This window comes from Salmo salar, chromosome ssa17 (genome assembly GCF_905237065.1).
Source record: "Salmo salar chromosome ssa17, Ssal_v3.1, whole genome shotgun sequence".
NCBI lineage: Eukaryota > Metazoa > Chordata > Actinopteri > Salmoniformes > Salmonidae > Salmo > Salmo salar.
Genome location: NC_059458.1, coordinates 58,676,019 through 58,696,042, shown reverse-complemented (window position 1 = coordinate 58,696,042; position 20,024 = coordinate 58,676,019). Strand labels below are relative to the sequence as shown.

The window sequence follows — 20,024 nt, the reverse complement described above, 5'->3', positions numbered from 1 at the left end:
TATGAGAGAGAGAGAGAGAGAGAGAGAGAGTAAACATATGAACAAGAGAGAGAGAGAGTAAACATATGAACGAGAGAGAGAGAGAGTAAACATATGAACGAGAGAGAGAGAAACATATGAACGAGAGAGAGAGAGAGTAAACATATGAACTAGAGAGAGAGAGAGAGAGAGAATAAACATATGAACTAGAGAGAGAGAGAGAATAAACATGAACTAGAGAGAGAGAGAGAATAAACATGAACTAGAGAGAGAGAGAATAAACATGAACTAGAGAGAGAGAGAGAATAAACATGAACTAGAGAGAGAGAGAATAAACATGAACTAGAGAGAGAGAGAATAAACATGAACTAGAGAGAGAGAGAGAATAAACATGAACTAGAGAGAGAGAGAGAATAAACATGAACTAGAGAGAGAGAGAATAAACATGAACTAGAGAGAGAGAGAATAAACATGAACTAGAGAGAGAGAGAATAAACATGAACTAGAGAGAGAGAGAATAAACATGAACTAGAGAGAGAGAGAATAAACATGAACTAGAGAGAGAGAGAGAGAGCATATGAACTAGAGAGAGAGAGAGAGAGAGAGAGCATATGAACTAGAGAGAGAGAGAGAGAGAGAGCACATATGAACTAGAGAGAGAGAGAGAGAGAGAGAGCATATGAACTAGAGAGAGAGAGAGAGAGAGAACATATGAACTAGAGAGAGAGAGAGAGAGAGAACATATGAACTAGAGAGAGAGAGAGAGAGAGAACATATGAACTAGAGAGAGAGAGAGAGAGCGAACATATGAACTAGAGAGAGAGAAAACATATGAACTAGAGAGAGAGAACATATGAACTAGAGAGAGAGAGAGAGAGAGAGAGAGAGAGAGAGAGAACATATGAACTAGAGAGAGAGAGAGAACATATGAACTAGAGAGAGAGAGAGAGAGAACATATGAACTAGAGAGAGAGAGAGAGAAAACATATGAACTAGAGAGAGAGAGAGAGCGAGAAAACATATGAACTAGAGAGAGAGAGAGAGCGAGAGAGAGAGAGCATATGAACTAGAGAGAGAGAGAACATATGAACTAGAGAGAGAGAGAGAGAGAGAGAGAGAGAGAGAGAGAGAACATATGAACTAGAGAGAGAGAGAGAGAACATATGAACTAGAGAGAGAGAGAGAGAAAACATATGAACTAGAGAGAGAGAGAGAGAGAAAACATATGAACTAGAGAGAGAGAGAGAGAACATATGAACTAGAGAGAGAGAGAGAGAAAACATATGAACTAGAGAGAGAGAGAGAGCGAGAAAACATATGAACTAGAGAGAGAGAGAGAGCGAGAGAGAGAGAGCATATGAACTAGAGAGAGAGAGAGAGAGAGAGAGAGAAAACATATGAACTAGAGAGAGAGAGAGAGAGAGAAAACATATGAACTAGAGAGAGAGAGAGAGAGAGAACATATGAACTAGAGAGAGAGAGGGAGAGAGAGAGAGAGAACATATGAACTAGAAAGAGAGAGAGAGAGAAAACATATGAACTAGAGAGAGAGAGAGAGAGAGAGAACATATGAACTAGAGAGAGAGAGAGAGAGAACATATGAACTAGAGAGAGAGAGAGAGAGAGAGAGAGAGAGAGAACATATGAACTAGAGAGAGAGAGAGAGAGAGAGAACATATGAACTAGAGAGAGAGAGAGAGAAAACATATGAACTAGAGAGAGAGAGAGAGAGAACATATGAACTAGAGAGAGAGAGAGAGAGAGAGAGAGAGAAAACATATGAACTAGAGAGAGAGAGAGAGAGAAAACATATGAACTAGAGAGAGAGAGAGAGAGAGAGAACATATGAACTAGAGAGAGAGAGAGAGAGCATATGAACTAGAGAGAGAGAGAGAGAGAAAACATATGAACTAGAGAGAGAGAGAGAGAAAACATATGAACTAGAGAGAGAGAGAGAGAGAACATATGAACTAGAGAGAGAGAGAGAGAGAGAAAACATATGAACTAGAGAGAGAGAGAGAGAGAACATATGAACTAGAGAGAGAGAGAGAGAAAACATATGAACTAGAGAGAGAGAGAGAGAGAGAGAGAGAGAGAGAGAGAGAGAGAGAAAACATATGAACTAGAGAGAGAGAGAGAGAGAGAAAACATATGAACTAGAGAGAGAGAGAGAGAGAACATATGAACTAGAGAGAGAGAGAGAGAACATGAACTAGAGAGAGAGAGAGAGAGAATATGAACTAGAGAGAGAGAGAGAGATGGGATAAGGAGGAGATCAAGAATATTATAGAGCGATTGAACATGAAACAATGAGTGAAGGACAATGAGAGTGATAAATAAAGAGAAATGAGAGAGGGGGGAGACAGCGATGGAGAGAGCGATAGAGTGATATCTGAGTGGCTGTGAAGTGTGTTATAGATGGTGATATAGTGAGTGAGTGGTTTGGAGGGTTTCAGATGAGCTGGACAGAGAACAATGAGATTCATGGAGCTGAGACTGCATTGATGAACTAAGCTTCATCCAGCTCTCTGTAGCTCCCCTCTGCCACCTCTCTCTTGCTCTCTCATGGAAACCTTGTTAACTTGTTTTGCTGTTTCATGTCTGTGTTTAGTATCTGTACTTGTGTTGAACTGTCTTACACAATTGCTAATTGATTAATCAAATATTTTCTTTCTCTCTCTCCTAGCGGGGCGTTCTCTGAGGTGGTGTTGGCCCAGGAGAGGTCTACAGGGAAGATGTTTGCTGTGAAGTGTATCCCCAAGAAGGCCCTGAAGGGGAAAGAGAGCAGCATCGAGAACGAGATCAACGTGCTCCGCAAGTAAGTCTCCCACCTACCTACTGCTCCCTAACATCTGTTACCCTGGCGACCGAACGGAAACACCGCCACCCCTCACCACCGCGCATCACGCTCGCTTCCCTCCCACTACCCCCCATTCAGTGTTATCTTTAGGTCAAGGTCCACAGTCTCACACTGACAGAACAGGAGATTAAGGTAGGTAGCGACTATAGAAAACATCCTCTCTGTCTTCTATTTCTTTGCTTAGAGACCTTGTGTCCTAAGCACTGATACTGTTCTGAATGTACCTTCTAATATTTTCTTCCAGCGAGGAACACATTATGTATTTTACACGTATTATTCATACATATTGTCAGGTAGCTGAGTAGAGACCTGTATGAACACAGACACACACACACACACACCAGGGGATAAAACCAAAGATATGCATCTCCACGTCACTGGATAATACAGTAATCCCTCTCCACTGCTTGGGCGGTGTGTGTGTGTGTGTGTGTGTGTGTGTGTGTGTGTGTGTGTGTGTGTGTGTGTGTGTGTGTGTGTGGTCAGATATCACCTTGGATCTGGCCCAATGCTCAGTAGTTCCACAAGGTCTGACTTACTTACTCTCTCACTCACTCAGTCAGTCACTCACTGTCCAGAAGTAGGCGGCTACAGTATGTGTTGGTGTTATTATTGCAGTATACCATGCGTGTTCCCTAGGGACAGGAGAGACACCACTGACCCTGACAATATTCATGCGGGATCGGTGTTGTCACGGTGATCCAGTCAGTGGAGGGGGGTGTTTGCTAGCCTCTGACGCGTTCCATGTTTGATCTTCGGGTTTTTGCCACTCTCAGCATCTCCTGGCAACCAGCTGATTGACAGGCTAATATGGCCTGCAGAGGTCACAAGACACACCTCCTCAGGGTCAATGCTTCGTACCCAAACATTGTCATTCATGTGCACTATTTATACAAAAGTATGTGGACATCCCTTCAAATGAGTGGATTTGGCTGTTTCAGCCACACGCGTTGCTGACAGGTGTGTAAAATCAAGCACACAGCCATGCAATCTCCATAGACAAACATTGGAAGTAGAATGGCCTTACTGAAGAGCTCAGTGACGTTCAACGTGGCACCGTCATAGGATGCCACATTTCCAACAAGTCAGTTAATCAAATTTCTGCCCTGCTAGAGCTGTCACGGTCAACTGTAAACGCTGTTATTGTGAAGTGGAAACTTCTAGGAGCAGCAACATCTCAGCAGCGAAGTGGTAGGCCACACAAACTCACAGAACGGGGCCGGCGAGTGCTGAAGTGCGTAGCGTGAATAAATCGTCTGTCCTCGGTTGTAATACTCACTACCGAGTTCCAAACTGCCGCTGGAAGCAACATCAGTACAAGAACTGTTCGTCAGGAGCTTCATGAAATGGGTTTCCATGGCCGAGCAGCCTCACACAAGCTTAAGATCACAATGTGCAATGCCAAGCGTCGGCTGGAGTGGTGTAAATGTCTCTGCCATTGGACTCTGGAGCAGTGGAAACGCGTTCTCTGGAGTGATATATCATATTTCACCATCTGTCTGAGTAATCTGGGAATGGTGGATTCCAGGAGAATGCTACCTGCCCCAATGCATAGTTCCAACTGTAAGGTTTGGTGGAGGAGGAATAATGGTCTGGGGCTGTTTTTTAGGCCTCTTAGTTCCAGTGAAGGGAAATCTTAATGCTACAGCATACAATGACATTCTAGACAATTCTGTGCTTCCAACTTTGTGGCAACAGTTTGGGGAAGGCCCTTTCCTGTTTCAGCATGACAATGACCCCGTGCACAAAGCGAGGTCCGTACAGAAATGGTTTGTTGAGATCGGTGTGGAAGAACTTGACTGGCCTGCACAGAGCCCTGACCTCAACCCCATAGAACACCTTTGGGATGAATTGGAACGCCGACTGCGAGCCAGGCCTAATCGTCCAACATCAGTGCCCGTCCTCACTAATACTCTTGTGGCTGAATGGAAGCCCCCGCAGCAATGTTCCAACATCTAGTGGAAAGTCTTCCCAGAAGAGTGGAGGCTGTTATAGCAGCGAAAGGGGGACCAACTCCATATTAATGCCCATGATTTTGGAAGGAAATGTTTGACGAGCAAATGTCCACATACTTTTGTAGTATATATGTATACACTTCAAGTGGTCATGTGTGTACACACATTCAGAAACACACATGCGTCAAAAATAGAGAACTGGTACACACACATTCACAAAGATATGATCAGGCTCTCTCCCTTTTTATGTGAAGTTGGGGTATAGTGTCGTGCCATAGTCTCTGCCCACTCTGTCGCCTACTAGTTTATTTGGATACTGCCGCTCGACAGGGATTCTCTCTCACACACACACACACAAACACACACACACAGCCTTCTCTAAGACAGAGAATCAGTTGTCAAATAATAAGGCATTAACTGTGGAAGGATTTGTCATGTAATGAGAGGAGATCAGGAATCCTCTCTCTACTCTTAGGTTCATATCTGCTTTATCCTTCCATGATCCCAGAGAGAGTTTAAACACACATCATTCTCCCTGGTGTTCTCATCTCAGCCATCTTTCCTCAGACTGTCTATGACTCATATCTCTACGCTCCACCGCTCGCTACGAGCTCAGAGATCTCACACACTGCTAATGTACGTACTGAACTCCCCACCTGCTCACGCTTCCTGTGTGTGTGCGTGCCAGGTATGTACAGTATTATTCCCCCTTGCAATAACATCATCGGCAAACGGGTCATGAGGCACACATGCATACATCCACCACCACCACCCCAGCAGCACAAGCATGTCCCATGTGTACACATTATGCACTTTCACCATGGAGCAGTTACCATGGCAAGGCCTGAGTATGGTGTTGGAGGGAGGGAGAGACAGAGGGAGAGAGAGCTTATGTTTAGTAAGTGTTTGAGATGACTCTAGAGCTGAGGTAAAGGGGGTGTAGATAGTCTGGGATCTGATAATCTGTTTAAGGGGTTATAGTTGTACATGACTAATAGACTAACATTGTCTGTGTTTTCTGTCCCCTCCAGAATCAAGCATGAGAACATAGTGGCTTTGGAAGACATTTATGAGAGTTCCAACCACCTCTACCTGATCATGCAGCTGTAAGTTCTCTCTGTCTCTCTCTTCTCCGTTCAACCACCTCTACCTGATCATGCAGCTGTAAGTTCTCTCTGTCTCTCTCTTCTCCGTTCAACCACCTCTACCTGATCATGCAGCTGTAAGTTCTCTCTGTCTCTCTCTTCTCCGTTCAACCACCTCTACCTGATCATGCAGCTGTAAGTTCTCTCTGTCTCTCTCTTCTCCGTTCAACCACCTCTACCTGATCATGCAGCTGTAAGTTCTCTCTGTCTGTCTCTTCTCCGTTCAACCACCTCTACCTGATCATGCAGCTGTAAGTTCTCTCTGTCTCTCTCTTCTCCGTTCAACCACCTCTACCTGATCATGCAGCTGTAAGTTCTCTCTGTCTCTCTCTTCTCCGTTCAACCACCTCTACCTGATCATGCAGCTGTAAGTTCTCTCTGTCTCTCTCTTCTCCGTTCAACCACCTCTACCTGATCATGCAGCTGTAAGTTCTCTCTGTCTGTCTCTTCTCCGTTCAACCACCTCTACCTGATCATGCAGCTGTAAGTTCTCTCTGTCTGTCTCTTCTCCGTTCAACCACCTCTACCTGATCATGCAGCTGTAAGTTCTCTCTGTCTGTCTCTTCTCCGTTCAACCACCTCTACCTGATCATGCAGCTGTAAGTTCTCTCTGTCTCTCTCTTCTCCGTTCAACCACCTCTACCTGATCATGCAGCTGTAAGTTCTCTCTGTCTGTCTCTTCTCCGTTCAACCACCTCTACCTGATCATGCAGCTGTAAGTTCTCTCTGTCTCTCTCTTCTCCGTTCAACCACCTCTACCTGATCATGCAGCTGTAAGTTCTCTCTGTCTGTCTCTTCTCCGTTCAACCACCTCTACCTGATCATGCAGCTGTAAGTTCTCTCTGTCTGTCTCTTCTCCGTTCAACCACCTCTACCTGATCATGCAGCTGTAAGTTCTCTCTGTCTGTCTCTTCTCCGTTCAACCACCTCTACCTGATCATGCAGCTGTAAGTTCTCTCTGTCTCTCTCTTCTCCGTTCAACCACCTCTACCTGATCATGCAGCTGTAAGTTCTCTCTGTCTCTCTCTTCTCCGTTCAACCACCTCTACCTGATCATGCAGCTGTAAGTTCTCTCTGTCTCTCTCTTCTCCGTTCAACCACCTCTACCTGATCATGCAGCTGTAAGTTCTCTCTGTCTGTCTCTTCTCCGTTCAACCACCTCTACCTGATCATGCAGCTGTAAGTTCTCTCTGTCTGTCTCTTCTCCGTTCAACCACCTCTACCTGATCATGCAGCTGTAAGTTCTCTCTGTCTCTCTCTTCTCCGTTCAACCACCTCTACCTGATCATGCAGCTGTAAGTTCTCTCTGTCTGTCTCTTCTCCGTTCAACCACCTCTACCTGATCATGCAGCTGTAAGTTCTCTCTGTCTCTCTCTTCTCCGTTCAACCACCTCTACCTGATCATGCAGCTGTAAGTTCTCTCTGTCTGTCTCTTCTCCGTTCAACCACCTCTACCTGATCATGCAGCTGTAAGTTCTCTCTGTCTGTCTCTTCTCCGTTCAACCACCTCTACCTGATCATGCAGCTGTAAGTTCTCTCTGTCTGTCTCTTCTCCGTTCAACCACCTCTACCTGATCATGCAGCTGTAAGTTCTCTCTGTCTCTCTCTTCTCCGTTCAACCACCTCTACCTGATCATGCAGCTGTAAGTTCTCTCTGTCTCTCTCTTCTCCGTTCAACCACCTCTACCTGATCATGCAGCTGTAAGTTCTCTCTGTCTCTCTCTTCTCCGTTCAACCACCTCTACCTGATCATGCAGCTGTAAGTTCTCTCTGTCTGTCTCTTCTCCGTTCAACCACCTCTACCTGATCATGCAGCTGTAAGTTCTCTCTGTCTGTCTCTTCTCCGTTCAACCACCGCTACCTGATCATGCAGCTGTAAGTTCTCTCTGTCTCTCTCTTCTCCGTTCAACCACCTCTACCTGATCATGCAGCTGTAAGTTCTCTCTGTCTCTCTCTTCTCCGTTCAACCACCTCTACCTGATCATGCAGCTGTAAGTTCTCTCTGTCTGTCTCTTCTCCGTTCAACCACCTCTACCTGATCATGCAGCTGTAAGTTCTCTCTGTCTGTCTCTTCTCCGTTCAACCACCTCTACCTGATCATGCAGCTGTAAGTTCTCTCTGTCTCTCTCTTCTCCGTTCAACCACCTCTACCTGATCATGCAGCTGTAAGTTCTCTCTGTCTCTCTCTTCTCCGTTCAACCACCTCTACCTGATCATGCAGCTGTAAGTTCTCTCTGTCTCTCTCTTCTCCGTTCAACCACCTCTACCTGATCATGCAGCTGTAAGTTCTCTCTGTCTGTCTCTTCTCCGTTCAACCACCTCTACCTGATCATGCAGCTGTAAGTTCTCTCTGTCTGTCTCTTCTCCGTTCAACCACCTCTACCTGATCATGCAGCTGTAAGTTCTCTCTGTCTGTCTCTTCTCCGTTCAACCACCTCTACCTGATCATGCAGCTGTAAGTTCTCTCTGTCTCTCTCTTCTCCGTTCAACCACCTCTACCTGATCATGCAGCTGTAAGTTCTCTCTGTCTCTCTCTTCTCCGTTCAACCACCTCTACCTGATCATGCAGCTGTAAGTTCTCTCTGTCTCTCTCTTCTCCGTTCAACCACCTCTACCTGATCATGCAGCTGTAAGTTCTCTCTGTCTCTCTCTTCTCCGTTCAACCACCTCTACCTGATCATGCAGCTGTAAGTTCTCTCTGTCTGTCTCTTCTCCGTTCAACCACCTCTACCTGATCATGCAGCTGTAAGTTCTCTCTGTCTCTCTCTTCTCCGTTCAACCACCTCTACCTGATCATGCAGCTGTAAGTTCTCTCTGTCTGTCTCTTCTCCGTTCAACCACCTCTACCTGATCATGCAGCTGTAAGTTCTCTCTGTCTCTCTCTTCTCCGTTCAACCACCTCTACCTGATCATGCAGCTGTAAGTTCTCTCTGTCTGTCTCTCTCTCCTCCATTCATCTAGCCTTATTTCTTGATCTTAATTCCTGTCATTCTCTTTCCCCCCTCCTACTTCTTACTGTCTCTTCTTATCATCTTTTTGTGTCTGTCCCGTCTCTCTCCTTCTGTCTCTCTCTTTGACTGTCTGTCTCGCTCACTGACCTGACCTGCTGTACCCTCAGACTGACTCAGCACTGAGGAATGGGGCAGGGGGGTGACGGTTTTAGCTTACACACTCACACATACACACACTTTATAAGCCCTCATTACTCCAATTAGACTTCCATTAAGACGGTCGACAGGAGAGGGAATGGGACCTGGCTCGTAGCGCTCAGCTAACGTTTACATAACGTTAGTCTAACGTTACAGCAAAGCTAACGTGCCACTATGCACTCCTGGCCATATTAATCAGCTGGAGTTATATCAGTCTGTGGAGGAGGGCGTGTGAGTTATGGATTCAAATGTGTTGTGAGTTATGTAAGTGTGTGTGTGTGTGTGTGTGTGTGTGTGCAGGAAAGTAGAGCAGTTCTTAACTTTGATCATTTCATTTTGTTTATTGCAGAGTCACGGCACACTTAATGTTATTAGTTTCAGTGCTAACAGGATGTTGAATTGAGAACAGAGGAGAAAAACACCCACCCATCAGAACCGTCTTTCACTTCAGTCTTCTGCCTCTCATCCTCCCCTCATGTCTCTCTTCTCCTTTCTTCTATCTCACCCCTGTTCTCCTCACACCTCATCTCTCCTCCCCACCTCTCACCCCTCCTCTCACCTTTACCCCTGACCTCTCCCCTCACCTGCAGCAGGTGTGAAATGATTTTCCCCGTCTCTTCTGCAGCAAGGCACTTTCTCATATCAGGCTCTGTTACCACGGATACAGAGGTGAAAGGTCACCTCACTCCACTTATGACAGGGCTTAACTTGTTAGAACCAGGAATAACACCTCAGCAGGTAGGAATCGCAGTACTCATCTGAGCTCTGGGTCGGTACCTATCATCCGTGTATCACGCGTCACCTCCGAGTAGGAACATTGGACCAGGTCTGCCGTCTTTACCAGCCCCCTGTGATCCTGCCTGGATATGAATCATCCTCAGAGGTTGACAGGTGTGGTCTGATTAAACTTTTCTCTGAGTTTGACACGTCAGTTCTGATATACCTGCACTCTCTCTGAGTTTGACATATCTGATTTAACTTGGCTCTGAGTTTGACACGTCAGTTCTGATATACCTGCACTCTCTCTGAGTTTGACATATCTGATTTAACTTGGCTCTGAGTTTGACACGTCAGTTCTGATATACCTGCACTCTCTCTGAGTTTGACATATCTGATTTAACTTGGCTCTGAGTTTGACACGTCAGGTCTGATATACCTGCACTCTCTCTGAGTTTGACATATCTGATTTAACTTGGCTCTGAGTTTGACACGTCAGGTCTGATATACCTGCACTCTCTCTGAGTTTGACATATCTGATTTAACTTGGCTCTGAGTTTGACACGTCAGGTCTGATATACCTGCACTCTCTCTGAGTTTGACATATCTGATTTAACTTGGCTCTGAGTTTGACACGTCGGGTCTGATATACCTGCACTCTCTCTGAGTTTGACATATCTGATTTAACTTGGCTCTGAGTTTGACACGTCAGGTCTGATATACCTGCACTCTCTCTGAGTTTGACATATCTGATTTAACTTGGCTCTGAGTTTGACACGTCAGGTCTGATATACCTGCACTCTCTCTGAGTTTGACATATCTGATTTAACTTGGCTCTGAGTTTGACACGTCAGGTCTGATATACCTGCACTCTCTCTGAGTTTGACATATCTGATTTAACTTGGCTCTGAGTTTGACACGTCAGGTCTGATATACCTGCACTCTCTCTGAGTTTGACATATCTGATTTAACTTGGCTCTGAGTTTGACACGTCGGGTTTGGTTTAACGGCATCTGTGCTTGGAGGTTGTCATGTCATCCGATCTAGCTGTGATTAGTTAGGTCTGGTGTGACGCTTCCATCTCTGGGTGGATGAAGAGCTGCCGTCTACAGTCATCTACAACCATGTCGAGAGAGAGACTTCCTTACTGTAGGAAACACTACAGCAGGGGTCGGCAACAAGCGACCCGCAGGATTTTAGTTTTTGGTCAAACAAATGCTGTAAAATCACCAGGAATTCAGCTAAAAATGTGTATTCCCTCGAATAAAACAGATGTGATCGTGTCTCAATTTAATCAAGGTATGAAATGATTGTTCTTTTATAGTAATACTCTCTTTTTTGGGGCTTAGTTGTGGTTAATTTGCAGTGCATCCATTATTATAGTTGTGTTCCGGCCCCCCGACCATCCTCTACGAAAAAATCATCCCACAGCTGAATCTACCTGCCTACCACTGCACTGCTGAGCCAGACAACCACGCAGGAGCACACAGGGCCACTGTACAGTTCAGAATATACTCAGATAAAGGGACGATTTGATACTGTTCTGACAAGGGGGGGTGGGGTGAAGGAAGAGAAAGGGATGGAGAACGGTACAGAGATGGCAAGAAAGAGCGATACAGAAGTGAGTGAGACCAAATGGAATTACAATAGTGTGTGTGAGTGTATGTGTGCACAATTAGTGTGTGTGTGTGTGTGTGTGTGTGTGTGTGTGTGTGTGTGTGTGTGTGTGTGTGTATTGAAAGGGAAGTAGATTTGCCTCCTGTCTGATTGCCATGGTCTCCCTACGCAAATGGTTACGCAACCCTGCAGGATGGTGGCCCATCTCCTCCGTCACTACCACACCGTTATGTCCAGCCAACGTGTGTGTGTGTTGTCAGCTTAGCCTTTTGCTTGTCATTCCCTTCCACGCTCGTCTCGGCTGAAAAATTTAACAAGTCACTGTTGGCAGAGAAGAGAGAGAGCGAGAGAAGAGAAAGGGAGAGATGGAGCGTGGGGATAGAGCGAGAGAAGAGAAAGGGAGAGATGGAGCGTGGGGATAGATAGAGAAGAGAAAGGGAGAGATGGAGCGTGGGGATAGAGAGGGAGAGATGGCGCGTGAGGATAGAGAGAGAAGAGAAAGGGAGAGATGGAGCGTGGGGATAGAGAGGGAGAGATGGCGCGTGGGGATAGAGAGAGAAGAGAAAGGGAGAGATGGAGCGTGGGGATAGAGAGGGAGAGATGGCGCGTGAGGATAGAGAGAGAAGAGAAAGGGAGAGATGGAGCGTGGGGATAGAGAGGGAGAGATGGAGCGTGGGGATAGAGAGGGAGAGATGGCGCGTGGGGATAGAGAGAGAGAAGAGAAAGGGAGAGATGGAGCGTGGGGATAGAGAGGGAGAGATGGCGCGTGGGGATAGAGAGAGAGAAGAGAAAGGGAGAGATGGAGCGTGGGGATAGAGAGGGAGAGATGGCGCGTGGGGATAGAGAGGGAGAGATAGAGCGTGGGGATAGAGAGAGAAGAGAAAGGGAGAGATGGAGCGTGGGGATAGATAGATAGAGAGAGAAGAGAAAGGGAGAGATGGAGCGTGGGGATAGAGAGAGAAGAGAAAGGGAGAGATGGAGCGTGGGGATAGAGAGGGAGAGATGGCGCGTGGGGATAGAGAGAGAGAAGAGAAAGGGAGAGATGGAGCGTGGGGATAGAGAGGGAGAGATGGCGCGTGGGGATAGAGAGAGAAGAGAAAGGGAGAGATGGAGCGTGGGGATAGAGAGGGAGAGATGGCGCGTGGGGATAGAGAGAGAGAAGAGAAAGAGAGAGATGGAGCGTGGGGATAGAGAGAGAGAAGAGAAAGGGAGAGATGGAGCGTGGGGATAGAGAGGGAGAGATGGCGCGTGGGGATAGAGAGAGAGAGAAGAGAAAGGGAGAGATGGAGCGTGGGGATAGAGAGGGAGAGATGGCGCGTGGGGATAGAGAGGGAGAGATAGAGCGTGGGGATAGAGAGAGAAGAGAAAGGGAGAGATGGAGCGTGGGGATAGATAGATAGAGAGAGAAGAGAAAGGGAGAGATGGAGCGTGGGGATAGAGAGAGAAGAGAAAGGGAGAGATGGAGCGTGGGGATAGAGAGGGAGAGATGGCGCGTGAGGATAGAGAGAGAGAAGAGAAAGGGAGAGATGGAGCGTGGGGATAGAGAGGGAGAGATGGAGCGTGGGGATAGAGAGGGAGAGATGGCGCGTGGGGATAGAGAGAGAGAAGAGAAAGGGAGAGATGGAGCGTGGGGATAGAGAGGGAGAGATGGCGCGTGGGGATAGAGAGAGAAGAGAAAGGGAGAGATGGAGCGTGGGGATAGAGAGGGAGAGATGGCGCGTGGGGATAGAGAGAGAGAAGAGAAAGAGAGAGATGGAGCGTGGGGATAGAGAGAGAGAAGAGAAAGGGAGAGATGGAGCGTGGGGATAGAGAGGGAGAGATGGCGCGTGGGGATAGAGAGAGAGAGAAGAGAAAGGGAGAGATGGAGCGTGGGGATAGAGAGGGAGAGATGGCGCGTGGGGATAGAGAGGGAGAGATGGAGCGTGGGGATAGAGAGAGTGAGAGAGAGGAAGGAGAGAAAGGACGAGAGAGAGCGGAGCGGATTAGCAATTAATTTCTTATCTCCTTTTTTCAGAGACTTCCTTAGAATGTAACTTTCTTCATGCTCTTATTTGATCTGTCAGTGTGACGATGCCCCCAGATTCACACTCTGTGTGTGTGTGTGTGTGTGTGTGTGTGTGTGTGTGTGTGTGTGTGTGTGTGTGTGTGTGTGTGTGTGTGTGTGTGTGTGTGTGTGTGTGTGTGTGCGCGCGCGTGCGTGCGCGCATGTGCTTTTTTGTTTGTGTATTCAATATTCGTCCAATGCCAATCTCTGCAGTTTTAGAGAGAAACAGATATATTTGACCCTATGCTCATTCTCCATCAATCGCCCTCAGCGCAGCAACGAGAGGTGCAGTGAACCTGGTTGTTCTTGTGTAGTATATAGGTTGTTATTTTATATTGATAGTTATGTTTGTATCTTATGGCGGATAAGGTTAGAATTGAGATTTGATTTAAGCTGATCCAAGATCAGTATTTAGGTTCAGAGAGTAACTAGAAGACAATAAGAGATCTAGTTGAGGCTGTTTTAGGTTCAGTGTGTGGGTTAATAGGAATACCAGTAAGGATCATGGTTACAGCTCCCCCATGGGGATCAGAGGAGAGGAGCAGCCCCTCAGGCTCCTGCTGCACAATCTGTCAACTCCGTACTGAGGAAGAAGGCACAGTACATCTGCCTCCCAAACGCCATACACAGAGAGGGAGGGAGGGACTTTATTGGGTCAATATGAAAGTACTAACATCAGCGGATCAAAACAGTACTTGTTGTCACCGCTGATTCCTGGTAGCCCTTGGCGTGACACGACGTTCTATTGAAGGTCAGCTGTCTGTTTATCAATATGGTGTTTATAGGACTGCAGCCAGATGCCTTCAGGGGACATGTCAAACATGAGAGCGCGAGACAACAGAAGCAGTCGATGGGGTCAATACAGGAACCAGGAGAGGGAGCTGTGTACCTATGGAAATGCAAAATGTCCTTCCTCCATTGTTTCCATATTGTGCTTGTCAATACCAAGAGAGACAGTCATAAGAGACAGATTCTACCTCTTTAATGTTCTTACCGTAAATACTAGGCATTTCAATATATCTCTTCGTTCTAAAGCATATTAAACCTAATATAGTGTAATCCCTATCTCCTCCCTTCCTCCCTCAGAACTAGTCTTTACGGACTGTGGCACTATTAGAGATGAGTGGTTGGCTACTCCCCCTTGTGGTGGAATGTGACAGAAAGCTGCTTTACCTCCACAGTCAGCCAGAGACCTACAGTATTACATAGGTTCTCTGCAGTGCTACGCAGTGACAACACCCTGCTCACATACAGCGGAGTGCCACTAAGCTAATGACCAGTGCACTGAGCTGTTCTGCTAGTGGCAGACCCAGGATCAGTTTACCCTTTCCATAACCATAAGGGACGGCCGGACAGACTACAAATCTGTCCTTAGATTCGTGCTTAGCAGCCATCTATACTGCCCTGTGCCAGCTAGCTGTTGAGGACTGAGGAAAGTTATGGGATGTTCAGCTTTGGGCCTGTGGCTGTTCTGGCGCTTTAAAAACCCCATAATCTGGCGTAGAGTCTTAAAACAAACCTGTAAAACAGCAAGGGCACCGTCTGACACACACACACACACACACTCTGAAGCTTAACTATCCTCCACGGTGTGAATCTCTGGCCTGAGAAAAATGAGGCACCTTTTTCTCAGTTTCTTTGTTCAGATTTTGTATCCCTCCCATCTCCTGTCCTGTTTCTCTGCTACAGTTCTCCCTATACAGTTCGTTTTAGACTGTATGGTGCACTTTGATTGGTCGTGATAGTATGGCGCATGAAGGGTTACATTTATTGGCACAGAGGGTTGGCATGGGCCAAAGCACTCCCCACTGTGGGGTAAACACTCACACACACACACACACACACACACACACACACACACACACACACACACACACACACACACACACACACACACACACACACACACACATGGTTGAATGGAGGCAGATTCGTGTAGCTCATAAAGTCTCAGTGGATCTGTCTTATAACAGGTTCCCTGTCTGCGTGTGTGCACATCTGTTTTACTTACCTGGTTTACTGAGCCCTCTCTGTCTGTGTCTACAGAGTGTCGGGAGGTGAGTTGTTTGACCGTATCGTGGAGAAGGGGTTCTACACAGAGAAAGATGCCAGTACTCTCATCAGACAGGTGCTAGACGCTGTCGACTACCTCCACAAGTTGGGCATCGTCCACAGAGACCTGAAGGTGATGGTGACACACACGCTCGCACACACTGAAACACACACACACTGAAACACACACTGCATCTCGACATGTGCGGATCACTTGTGTTTTATGGACCATGATTCATTGCGGTGGTGAGGTGCAGCATGCGTTTGTGATTTGGGCCACTCAGCGGGTCACAACACGCAGTGGCTTCTGGGAAATATACCACAGAGCAGAATCCCCGGAGAGAGAGGAGTATGGTCATATGGCCTCATAAAACAGACAGCAACATAACTGGATTGTGTGGTCGGTTAGAGACTACCTAACAAATGATTACCGTTTTATATCTACAGTATGTTCAGGGTATGTATGTAAGTAAAGAGATCAAAGGATGAGAGAGCTCAGTTTGAGTGATAGAGGGAGCGTGTTAATCACAATCTATTGCTCCATCTCTCTCTTTCTCCCTCCGTCCTCTCTCTCCAGCCAGAGAACCTGCTGTATTTTAACCCCCAGGACGAGTCTAAGATCATGATCAGTGACTTTGGTCTGTCCAAGATGGAGGGCAGCGGGGACGTCATGTCAACCGCGTGCGGCACGCCGGGATACGTGGGTAAGAGATGCCTCCCCCACCCCTTTAATCTTAAATATCCTGACTTAGAAGTTAATGCCACTTGTTAATATACCTTGGGTCATCAGCTACTGAAGTGTTAATACTGGAAGCAAATTTACGCCTTTTAGGTTTTTAAGCTACCATCCTTTCCAAAAGTCGTATGACTACATTGTGTTCACTCTTACTGAGTGTGATGCCATCACTGTGCTTTACATAAGTGACACACTTTATAATATAGTATATTGTAGGAAAAATCACACTGCTTTAATTATGTGTCTGCAATGGGAGAGGGCACATCTGTGTGCAGCTCACACACACAGACATCCTGCCTCTGGAGTAAGAAGGTCTTATCACACGCTGACAGACCCTGCCCCCAGTCGCCTGCTTTCCCCTTTTTAACAGAGCGACTGAGTCAGACAGCCAACATGGCGGGGCGCTCTACTGCAGTGCACTACGCGCCAGAGGACTGCCATCCCTGTGCCAGACATGGGGATTTATATACTGCATCCCTGACGTGTGTGTGTGTGACAGATGTTTTACATTATTTCCATGACAGAACCTTTCATGTTGACTTGTAGGACGGTACCTCTGATAGTCAGACACTCTGAAGACTCATCATGTTGACGTGTAGGACGGTGCCTCAGATAGTCAGACACTCTGAAGACTCATCATGTTGATGTGTAGGACGGTACCTCAGGTAGTCAGACACTCTGAAGACTCATCATGTTGACGTGTAGGACGGTACCTTTGGTAGTCAGACACTCTGAAGACTCATCATGTTGACGTGTAGGACGGTGCCTCTGGTAGTCAGACACTCTGAAGACTCATCATGTTGACGTGTAGGACGGTACCTCTGATAGTCAGACACTCTGAAGACTCATCATGTTGACTTGTAGGACGGTACCTTAGGTAGTCAGACACTCTGAAGACTCATCATGTTGACGTGTAGGACGGTACCTCAGGTAGTCAGACACTCTGAAGACTCATCATGTTGACGTGTAGGACGGTACCTTAGGTAGTCAGACACTCTGAAGACTCATCATGTTGACGTGTAGGACGGTACCTCAGGTAGTCAGACACTCTGAAGACTCATCATGTTGATGTGTAGGATGGTACCTCAGGTAGTCAGACACTCTGAAGACTCATCATGTTGACGTGTAGGACGGTACCTCTGGTAGTCAGACACTCTGAAGACTCATCATGTTGACTTGTAGGACGGTACCTCTGGTAGTCAGACACTCTGAAGACTCATCATGTTGACGTGTAGGACGGTACCTCAGGTAGTCAGACACTCTGAAGACTCATCATGTTGATGTGTAGGACGGTGCCTCTGGTAGTCAGACACTCTGAAGACTCATCATGTTGATGTGTAGGACGGTACCTCAGGTAGTCAGACACTCTGAAGACTCATCATGTTGACGTGTAGGACGGTACCTCAGGTAGTCAGACACTCTGAAGACTCATCATGTTGATGTGTAGGACGGTGCCTCTGGTAGTCAGACACTCTGAAGACTCATCATGTTGATGTGTAGGACGGTACCTCAGGTAGTCAGACACTCTGAAGACTCATCATGTAGATGTGTAGGACGGTGCCTCTGGTAGTCAGACACTCTGAAGACTCATCATGTTGACGTCTTATCTGCCGGGTCCTAACCACGCTCCTACATTGACACACAAGTCAGTTAGCAGACACTTGTTTAAGCTTAGTCGGTGTACTGTAGCCAGCTGAACAACACCTTACTAGTTAATGACATTGGAACTGTCCCATCCACATGACATTGGCTTTAAATGCTCAGACCCTCCTTTGTTCTCCTTCCTCATCCCTCTATCCAACAATCTCGTGAGATGAGGCCACTGCAGTTTTTTCCCTCCATCCCTCCATCCATCCCTCCCTCCAGCCCATCTGCTGTGGGCTGCTGTAGGCCTTTTCCATTCTAAGAGGCTGTAATGTGATGGTTGCTGCATTAGAAATGCTGCTAAATATAGCAGGTCCTGGATGATGGCATTGAGAAGCCTGCATTCCTGAGTTATGAATAGCCCAAGGTTAGTGCCTGGGATGGCTGAATTAAGACCAGACTCTGTGGTTTGGACAGGCCCACCGTCAGAGTGGACAAACGCATACACATACTGGGTACACGTACACGTACACACACACACACACACACACACACACACACACACACACACACACACACGTTGGCCATATTGTTAAAGGAGATACGCAACACACACGCTCAGCCCACACGCTCAGCCCACACGCTCAGCCCACACGCTCAGCCCACACGCTCAGCCCACACGCTCAGCCCACACGCTCAGCCCACACGCTCAGCCCACACGCTCAGCCCACACGCTCAGCCCACACGCTCAGCCCACACGCTCAGCCCAGCACAAGTGAAAAAAGTATTACATTTGAGCCTCTCTGTGCACACGCATCTATGCGTGTCTGACTGTGTGTGTTTCCTGTTCCCGTAATCTGTATTTACCTCAGTCTTTGATTTTGTTCTGTCTGGCGACTGTTGTTTGGGTGATCTCAGTTTTATTTTGGCTGGGCTGTTATCATGGGGGGGGGGGGGTCACAGCCTCTGATAGGATGAGCTCCAGCTCTGGGCTCGACAGCAGGGTAATCTAGGACGGAGAACATGTCTCTCTCCAGTTATGTCATCAAAGTCACACATCTCTCCTTTCTCTCTCTCTCTCCTTTCTCTCTCTCTCTCTCTCTCCTTTCTCTCTCTCAGCTCCAGAGGTTCTTGCTCAGAAGCCCTACAGTAAGGCAGTGGACTGCTGGTCCATCGGAGTCATTGCATACATCCTGTAAGTATCTACAGTCTATTGTACAACTCCTACAGACATGCTATGTGTTCCCATACCCAGTCAATGCCATGAGGGCAGAATTCACAGCTTTATACTGAGGGCCTTGGTTTGGATCCTTGGTCACTCCGTGATTTTCATGTCTTCTAGAGTGCAGATGCATTTCACAAGTTCACACAAGTTTGACATATTGTGTGTGTGCTTGGATGTTTGTGTGTTTTGTAATGGCCATTAATGGAGAATGACACAACATCATGCCTCTCTCTTTCCTTTCATCAGACCCAGATGTTAGTCTGCTACACTCTGCTCTGCTCAATCACCATGTATGGACATAGTGCTTCTGAGGAGAAAAAACTGGCTTTTCAACATGTCTCTTTTGTTTTTCATTTGTCTTTCACCCCTCTGTCTGTGTGTGGACAACCTCTGAGTCAGAGAGCAGATTTAGCGCTGTGTGTGTTTCAGCTCTCGCTGACTGAGTTCCAGAAGTGTGTGTGTTTAGGGGTTAGAGTTCAGGGTTAGGGACAGGGTGAATAGGGGTAATAGAACAATAAAGGCTGTGAGAAGGAGAGAAAGCTGTGCCTTACCTCAGTCGTTAGAGCATCAGTGCAAATCTTCCTCATCCGCTGAAAACGTTCCTCATTTTTGCTCCTCTCTCCCTTTCTGTGTTGTTCTTGGCTCTCGATGGTTTGTCGCAAGATGAGCTCTGTGATGTGCAAAGCGGACTCTGCCCTCTGGTTCTCTCTCATCCTTCCCCTCTTCCCTTGTTTCTTCTCCCACCCCAATTGCTCAGACATCCTCTGTTCTCCATTTTCACCTGTTTATACATCTCTGTCCATTTATTGATGTAGCTGTTATGTAACTCTCCATGCTTACACAGCTTTGGATATAAGGATCACTAGGTGTCACCAGGGTCCTTAGAGGTGCGTGTGCGTGTGCGTGTGCGTGTGTGTGTGTGTGTGTGTGTGTGTGTGTGTGTGTGTGTGTGTGTGTGCGC

The 20,024-nt window shown here is 47.0% G+C and overlaps 1 protein-coding gene across 1 annotated transcript in view; it reads left to right on the top strand.

The window, feature by feature from the left end:
• Positions 1–20,024, top strand: part of LOC106576188 (calcium/calmodulin-dependent protein kinase type 1D) — a 62,477-nt gene that overhangs the window by 35,066 nt on the left and 7,387 nt on the right. Inside the window, exons 2-6 of the mRNA XM_014153167.2 lie at positions 2,666–2,797; positions 5,826–5,900; positions 15,513–15,651; positions 16,096–16,222; positions 18,958–19,033. Coding sequence (XP_014008642.1) covers positions 2,666–2,797; positions 5,826–5,900; positions 15,513–15,651; positions 16,096–16,222; positions 18,958–19,033 — 549 coding nt within the window. The remainder of the gene's footprint in view (positions 1–2,665; positions 2,798–5,825; positions 5,901–15,512; positions 15,652–16,095; positions 16,223–18,957; positions 19,034–20,024) is intronic.